The 8988-nt window shown below is 48.2% G+C and overlaps 1 protein-coding gene across 1 annotated transcript; it reads left to right on the plus strand.

The window, feature by feature from the left end:
* Positions 1-826: 826 nt before the first annotated feature.
* DEPTOR (DEP domain containing MTOR-interacting protein) lies at positions 827-7295 on the plus strand (the record flags this gene model as incomplete). Its single annotated transcript, XM_010180607.1, has 7 exons — positions 827-950; positions 1959-2137; positions 2741-2926; positions 3297-3437; positions 3747-3817; positions 5827-5931; positions 7099-7295. Coding segments are annotated over 7 exons (932 nt in total), but the record flags the coding sequence as incomplete, so codon positions are not given.
* Between the last annotated feature and the right edge of the window lie 1693 nt (positions 7296-8988).

Genomic DNA, 8988 nt, shown 5'->3' on the forward strand with positions numbered 1-8988 from the left:
TGAAGTTTCCCCTTCTTGCTTCAGACAGGTGGGAAGCAACTTGGCTGTTGTAGGCAAGTTTGTCTCAAAGCTGAATCCCAAATATTTACCTGCTAAATGTTGCATGCACTTAACAGCCGTGCGTTTACAGACTGTGTGCTCATCCCCAAGATAAATAGGAAACTGAGGCTTTTCATATCAGTTCAGTTATTCCAGTTGTATGCACCTAGCTTTGAAGAAAAGATTTTCTTGAGGTCAGTTTGCCATGCAAATGAATTGCGCAGGGTTGGTGCAAAATGATGTGGAAAAGTTGGTGGCATAATACATTTTAGCTTATGAGTGTTTTTGACGGGTGGTTTAATGGGGTTTTGGATGCAGTGTGGGATTTTTTGCTCCTGTCCTCCAGGTCTGCTTACATGTGGCAGTAGCTTTCTGAAAAAAGCAGATTGAGACAATTCTGCTTTCTTTTAGTCTAAATCAAATCATCAACATTTAAAATAAATTAAAAAATAAAATAAAAAAATGAAAACCAACAACAATTGAAAATACACAAAGAAATTTCTCTGTTCAAATGAATCTTTTAGCATCTGGATCAAAATGTAGACTCAAGCTCAAGCTTTCCCGAGCTCTGTCCAGTGGGACTCGCCTCTCCCACCAGCACAGGCTGCAGGGCAATGTAAGCACCTAATTTTGGGGCTGAAGGCTGTGATGCTGGTTGCTGCATGGTATGAGGGGCATCAAGAAGGACATGGCATGCAGCCCCCATGGCTTTTACCCTGGAGATAACGCCCTGCTGAGCCCATGCAGCTCCCGCAGCGCTGATGTCCCTGCGCTTAACTCCTTCCAGTCTGCGACGAGCACTCGGACTACAAGGACGCCAAGCTGCTGTACCGCTTCCGCAAGGACGACGGGACCTTCCCCCTCAGCAAGGACGTGAAGGTGTTCATGAGAGGGCAGAGTCTTTATGAGAAGTACGTGAGTCCTTGCCCTGCAAAACAACGCTCGGCAAGCTGGGAGTGTGGGCTGCTGGCTGCGCTTGCTGGGGATGCTCCACAGCTGGGAGCCAGGGCTGCGGCTGGCTTTTCTCTTCTTTCTCTGTACCCTGTGCTGTAGCATCAGGAAATGGCCTCAGATTGCACCATGGGAGGTTTAGATTGGATGTTAGGAAAAAATTATTTACTGAAAGAGTGCTCAAGCCTATCTGCAAGATTTGTAGTGAAAAAGCTAACTCTGAGACAGTGAACTCCATCCACCTCCAAGCGTTTAGTTTTCTTTGTGTTGATTTTTTTTTTCCAGTTCTAAATCCAAGCCATCTTCCCAAGCTCCTCATGGATAATTTTACTAGACTGGGTTCAACCACAGGACCCCCTTCTGACCCCCTTTTCTTTATCAGCCTCTTCACATCTTTTCTGTCCTTAAACCCTAGCAGTCAGATTCACAAACTGGCAGAGGGAGAAGTCCATCGGCCGGGCAGGCAGTGATTTTGGGTGTCTGCCTGCCCTTCTGGCTGACGTGCACTCCTTTTACTTGGCTTTTGCTCCTCAGTGGTGGCCATGGGATGGGAGAGCATCCAGCGCATCTCATGGCTGAGCCTGCTGCACCCTCTGGTGGAGACGCTGGATTTAGCTCTCACAGATACTGCAAACTGAATATGTGTTCACTGAAACACACCTTCTCTGTCAACTTGAACTATTTGCCATTTGTTGAATGCATCTGGTCGCTTGTTTGCCTTTCCCCTGCGGTCATTACCAGAGGTCACAGCTGAACTGGTTTTGCTGGAGCTGCTTCCTCTGCTGTGATGAAGATTTACAAAGCTGCCTGACTGCAGCTTTCTGTTTCTCCCTCCCTTCTCACTGCTCCCAAGCAGCAATATTTTGGCTGTGACGCTTTGCCCGCTTCTCTTGGCCTTGCTTTGGCTGGCTGCAGCTCCCACAGGGGATGTCCAGCATCACGGGAGCCTTGTCCCACCTCTGTGCCAGGCTGGTGAGCATGGAAGAGTCAATCCTGAAGGTGAGAGAGGAGAACTCGGTCAAGTACCAGAGGACTTTCCTGGGCTGCGAAATGATCGACTGGCTCGTCCAGGAGGGAGAAGCGGAGAACCGAAAGGAAGCGGTGGAGCTGGGACGGGCGCTGCTGGAGCATGGGATCATTCAGCATGGTGAGCCGGGATGGAAAGTGAGAGAGGAGTGCAGTTGTCAGGGCTGTGCTAGGAACAAATCCCCATTCATGTCACGCAACAAGTGCTGGTCAAGTGCCCACTTGGAGATGGCAATGGGGCCTTTTAGTTCTATGTTTGGAGCCGGTGACCTTTGAAACCGGAGCCATCTTCCACCACCCACAAAGGCTCCGAGTTGAAATCTGAGCTGTTGCTCTTCAGTTCTTCAAAGCCTCTGGCTGCAGGGCTGGGATCCACCCCTGGGTTTGGAGGGCTGGGTTGTGAGGATGTAATGCTCAGCTCCGCTTGGCTGGAGATCATACCCATCTGCAGGGATTAAACTTCCGATGCAGAAGGCAGGGAGACATCTGAGGGTCTTGGGACAGGGCAGGTGGAGGTCTGTGACTCAGTGGTGCACCCCTGGGAGATGGCATCTCTTGGGGAGGTGGCCCCACTGTTCCTCATTTCCTACGAGTAGCATTCTCAGTCTGAAAAACTGCAGTAGGACACATGGGCATTAAATCAATTTATCTGGGTCTCTCAGTACATTTACTGTATGATTTTCACACCCCCTCAGCCTCTCCCTTCTCCCCTGTTCTCTCCTAGTCTCCAACAGGCATCACTTCTTTGACAGTGACATCCTCTACCAATTCTGGATCAACTTTCGGCGGAGACGCCGTCTCACGGAGTTACTCAATGAGAACTCTTCTCGTGCCCTCTCTGAGAGCCCGGACAGCCCCTTCTGTCTTCGCAAGCTCAACCCGGACCCAGGCAACACCAGCTTTCTCTCTGGTAACTGTGGATGTGTTTGTGGTGGGATGTGAAAGCCAGGATTACCTTACCAAAGTGTTCCAGAGGCAAGGGTGTTGCTCTAACAGAGTGTAGGGTGTTCCTCCAGGCCTCCTGTGAAGTGACCACCCATCCCACTGGTTTGTGGTGGATGTCATGATGCAGTGACAGTCTCCATCCCAGGAAAATAACTCAACTTTCCATCAGCTCAGCTCTGGACCTTTCTTTGAAGCTAGTTTTATTCTTTCTACACTCAAATGCCATCTCCAGTGCATGCTTACCTTTCAGATGTGAGTTAGGCTGGTGGGAGAAGTTTGTTACTTTAAACTAGTTTATTCCTTCCTTGGGTAATTGTAATTTCTGCCTCTTTCAGTCCAGACCAACAAGGAGATCAAAATTGTCTCAGCAGTTCGAAGGAGCAGCATCACTTCCCTCGCTGGAAACTCCAACCCCTACTTCAGCACAACTCCTACGTTGGTATTCCCTCCTGTGGCCGAGTGCAACCCCAAATCAGGTCTGGGCCTCTGCATTGCCCTGTCATTGCACAGGAAACCTCTGTTCCTTCAGGGCATGGGTTAGCTCCAAACCTGTTCCTTGGTGACTTGCACGAGGAGAGGGTCAGCCTCACCTCTGAGTCTTGATTTGAGAAGTTCTGCAAGTGTTTTGAAAAATATTAAGGTGAACTCAAAGGTTTCCATGTGCAGTAACTGTGGCTGGGTCTAACATCTGTTTTGCAGCCCATGGTAATCCCCAGACTGCCTTGTTATGCACTTTACTGTAGGAAACCCTTGATTCTGATAGGATCTGTCACCTTCTGCTCTAGTGTTAAAGCGACCCGTCACCAATGAAGAGCTCCTGTCCCCGGGGGCCCCCTACGTCAAGAAAACACTCACTGTAAGTGACCATAGGGAATGGTATTGCCAACCCAGCAGTGCTGAGCTCCCTGCTCTCTGACAGCTTTCTGGCTGCTGCTCTGACCTCTGCATGTTGAAATTTGATTGCATGTCACATCACCACAGCTCCTTCTTGGTGAGTCTCAGCAGGTCGATGTCTGCAGATATTCTTGTGGATGAAAACGTGTGCCACCTCTGCTTTAGTTTAATGTGTATCAAAGGGCTAGAACAGGAAAGAGCATGTTTTCTGTACAGAAAAGCTCGCTTTTATGTTTCATCCATCTATGCAAACTGTAGAATCGGTCAGGGCTTGTGACAGCTGAGGCTTTGACACACATCCCCTGTGCCACGCAGATGTCACCTTTCTGCATGGCTTCATGCGTCTTTTGGGTTCCTGCTGCAGATCAGCTAAGCTGATGTGATCCACCAGCATCTGATGGAGCATCCAAGGGCCACTCTTGCCTTCCTTTCAGTGGGCTTTTTTTCACGGACGACATCAACACACTGAAAACCTCCAGGATTCTGCAGACAACCTGAGTTTTGGGCTTTTGCTTTACTGTTTATTTCTAAAGCTGCAGGACCGGTCAAGGCAGGGCTGGTGGGTGCTGGGTGTTTATGTTGCGAGGCGGTTCCTGCCCTGCGGATCCTGTCACGCTTACTTATTTTTGTGTAAAACTTCTCAGCCCTGTCCTGCCCGCCTCTGAAAGGGGAATCTCACAGTGGCCAGTTCAGGAAGCGTGAGGGCTGCCTTGCCATACTGGTTTGACACAATTGGGGCTACAGAAGAGCTGTGGATCAGGTTCCCAAATTAACTGTGCTGTAGAAACTGGTGGGAAGGAGTAAGAAAAGTAAAGCTGGCGCTTAGCGTGGCATGTATGAGGACGTGCTGTTCATTCTCCTCCTGAATGCTCTTGCCCTGCCCTTCAACTCTGCCAGCCTGGGCCTTTCATGGCTCATTTCCTTCTGCTTAGCTCTGCAGTTGCTGTTATTTATTTATATGGGTAATGTGCAAAGTCCTTTGGGAATTCCTTTTCTCTTTTAGTCGCATCAGATGGCCGCAGTATTACAGCAAACTGCTCTGACAGGCGGAGATCAGAGTGGGAAAAATTAAGAGTGGCCACTTCCACCCTGGAAATGTGCTCCTGTGCCAAGGAAAAGGCACCTTGTGCATGCTCTGGAAATGTTATCCACGTGTTCTTGGTGCATGCCTTGCCCTGCTGCTTCATAGTGCTCTTCTGCACTTGCTGGCAGGGAATATTAATCAGAAAGCAGCTTTGCAGAGAGGAAATAATCTCTGGTTCTGTACTGCACTTGATACATAGCCCAAAAATATTCCGTTATGCTCTCCTGAATGATGGTAGTGAGGAAAATGATGGTAGTTGGAGGAAATCTGGAGGACTCGGTGTTTCTTAAAAAAATCTGTGTTTTACCAAACAAGGGTAAAACTGAATAGGGCAAGGAGAGGTATTACCTACACCTGCAGACAGAGCAATAAGCAGTCTGGAAGGGCAAAGCTGGATTGGCAGTTGATGCCTGTTCAAAAATCCCTCACAAAACAGAGTGGAAACAAGGACACTCTCTGAGACACTGGCACAGGTGGATGAAAAGATCTGCCAGAATGAAAGTGGAGAGACAGAGACTCACCTTGAAACCAATATTGCCAAGAGGAATTCATCCCCAGCTGCCATGCTTGGAGTTATCAGAGATTTGTAACTGCAGAGATATGGAAAGCTCCCCCGTGCCCAAGGATGCTCTCCTTCCACCTGGGAGGCTGAGAAAGGTCCCTGGGGTGACACAGAGTATTGCTAATGGAGATGGAAATAGAGCATAAGGTCCTTTTGTCTCACTGGTGGTCAGAGGAGGCTTGAGGCAAACCCTCTCTTTCTTTCCCACCCATGGCAGAGATGGGGATGGTGAGCAGAGCTGTTCACATCACTGGAAACTGCTGCAGCATCTCCTCTATCCACCCCATTCCTTGTTGTTTTTAAAACCCTTTTCTTCTGGTTGTAGATTGTGGGGGATGCAGTGGGCTGGGGGTTTGTGGTCCGAGGAGGAAGACCTTGCCACATCCAGGCAGTGGACCCAGGAGGACCTGCTGCTGCTGCGGGGATGAAGGTACTTCCAGCAGAGCTCTTCACATCACTGGAAACTGTTGTATCTCCTCTATCCACCCCATTCCTTGTTGTTTTTAAAACCCTTTTCTTCTGGTTGTAGATTGTGGGGGATGCAGTGGGCTGGGGGTTTGTGGTCCGAGGAGGAAGACCTTGCCACATCCAGGCAGTGGACCCAGGAGGACCTGCTGCTGCTGCGGGGATGAAGGTACTTCCTACTCATGGTGATGTGACAAGAGGCAGGACTGGGGTCCTGCTCAAGCTTTTCAGGCTGAACACATCTTCGAAACTGCCAAAACTGTTTGAGCTACTAAAAAAACCAAAGTAGAGAATTCCTAGTTCAGCTCCAGTAACTGGAAATAACCCCAGTGAAGCAGGGATGGAGCAGACCTTTATCCTGAATCACCTGCTCCCAAGATATAACACGTTCTGTGTTTCTCTGCTATTAACAGTGCAGTTCTGCATGAAGTTCTTTTCCATGTACATAAAACCTTGATAACTGTAGACTGATGCCTTGTTTGGTTTATCCAGTAACTTCCAGTATTTCCAGCCCAAGTGCAATGAGCTGAGGTCTTGACGCTCATTTCAGACCCAGGCATGTATGGGGCTTATGTGTAGAGCTTTAGTCATGAATGAAAGAAATGTTGAGTTTCACAGTTCCCTATGAAAGCCCAGCAGTGAGTGAGTAATTTCTACCAGCTGATGTAAGGCTAAAGTCACATGGATGTTTGAAATAATGGGAATCTTCAGAGGCAGAGTGTGGCTTCTTGTTTGCTTCAGGCAAGATTGGAAGGGAATGGATGAATTTGTTTCATTTACTCAAGAGCCCAGTTAATTTCTCCTTACCTAATCTCATTTGCTACCAGATTGCTAGATGTTAATATTGTGCTAATATTGTGTTAATATTTCCATCTGTGAAATGAACTCCTGCTCATAAATGAGTCTTCTTTTCTCTGTTAGCTCACAGTCCAAATCCCTTTGGTCCCTTTTTTATGACACAGCAATCATAGCACGGTGATTATTAGTGTAGCTTATGGAGTGCTAATGCTTGAGGGTTTGCGGGATTTTGTAGCAAGCTACTTGCATTGCAGCCTCTGGCTCTGCTCAGTCCTGGGCAGAAGTTGCCATGAAGGCATCGGCTGAAGGTAACCTGCCTGTCCTCTCCTTACAGGTGTGCCAGTTTGTTTTCTCAGTGAATGGTATGTACGTTTTGCATCTGGACTATCAGACCATCAGCAGCCTCATCATGACAGGACCACGGACTCTGGTGATGGAGGTCATGGAAGCCGTTGAGTGAAAGAGTTTCACCCCACCGTTGTTTGGAAAGGCAGGACACTCGACTAAGCAAAGATTGACTGTGGGGAGGGACCAAGCTTGACGTTTCACTCTGAAATGTTAGCCAGGCATTTTAATATATTTTCAAATAAAAATGTTCTAATGGACAAGTCTTGGATTTCGATGGTGTTGAAGTATTTGGCTCTACCTGAGATGGTCTCAGCTCTTGTGGCTCCTTTTTAATGTTGGTGGGAGAGTTCAGCACATCGTGCAACCGAGCCTTAGAACAAGCCATTCACCCGGCCAAGCTCCCAGGCAGGTGGTGCGAGCTGGTAAGCAGCAAGATGTTTGATACCAAGCAAGTAAGTATGTCTGAGCTCCCCTGAGTTGTCTGTGCAGTCTACCGAGAACACAATGTGCTTTCCAGATGGCCTGATAAGCCGTGCCATTGACTCTGTCAAGAAAATAAGGAAATGAATACAGTGATGCATGCTTCCTTGTTGAGAAAGTCTCAGGCTCCTGCTACTCTCTCATGGCTGAGCCATGCTCACAGCCAGGATGGGTTGTTCTTCCCAGTGGAGTTTGTGAAAAGGTGAGGTTTCCATGACTCTGCTTTTTTGTGCCGTCACACTCCAGTAACGCTTAAAGTGATTAACCAGCTTCACCTCGGCATGGAGCCAAGCAGAGATCCCAGACGTCATGGGCTGCTACAACCCAGTGATGGGAGGGAGTGGGGGAAGGAGGAACCCTAAACAGCGTGTGCCCAGAAGAAAATGTGGCGTAGTCTGAGCTGGACTCCAGGAGGGAACAGAAATCAGTGAAAGGCACAAAAATCCACATGCCTTGGCCCTGCTGCTTCCAGCATGGCTGCAATTGCAGGCAATGCAGAATATTCATGTGCAGACTACCCTGAAAGTGAACTGAATATAGAATAACAGGTAATCACAAGAAATTGGGGAGGTTTCTTTATTTCCAGTTTGCAGAGCGTGCGTGTGATCAGTCTGTGATGCTGTGCATAGAGCAGGGTGGTTTCCAGCACTCCCGCTCAGGGCAGGTCCCTCAGTGCAGCTCTTTTGGCCACCAACCAAGTCTTAAAAAAACACCCAAAACCCCTCAAAACTCATTTTGATATGTGTTAAAGTGGAAGCTGACTTTCCTGGAAAATCTGATGTCAGCTGTATATTAGGTATTGCATTACTGCTGACTGCCTTTTTTTCCCTTGGTATAAAGGATATGCGGTCCCCCAGCACCAGTGCAGAGGTAATGGGACTACTTGGAGTGCGGCGTTCCTGGAGCATGGGCCAAGCAAGATGTTTGCATCCGTAATCCACTGGGTTCTTCCAGCCCCTAAGTGAAACCAGACCATCTCCTAAGCCATTTGTCAATATACTTGCAGTTGTTATTCCAAACTATTCAGTGCACAAGCAAAGCAGCATCTATCTGCATTTTTGCCTTTTAAATTCTGGTTTGTGTTGCTGGTCAGGGAGCCCTTGGGTGTCTGTGATGGCTCCAAGGTTTAATCCAGAGTGTTGGGTTTGAATTCAAGGCAGACAAAACCAGGAGACCACTGCATCACATGAGCATCTTGGGAAAGATACCTCAAAAAGCAACAACCTGAACATAAGCACTGGAAGCAGCTCCACGTTTTTCTCACATAAACAGAGCACAAATTTTAGCTTCGTGTCTGAACTTCCCTAAAAGTGAAGTGCAGGAGATCTGTGCTCTTTCCCACCTCCTCCTAGTTTTAGGGTAAACTGTAGCAAATCTGAGCAGACACTAAAATCCA

The sequence above is a fragment of the Mesitornis unicolor genome, unplaced genomic scaffold, assembly GCF_000695765.1.
Source record: "Mesitornis unicolor isolate BGI_N332 unplaced genomic scaffold, ASM69576v1 scaffold3710, whole genome shotgun sequence".
NCBI lineage: Eukaryota > Metazoa > Chordata > Aves > Mesitornithiformes > Mesitornithidae > Mesitornis > Mesitornis unicolor.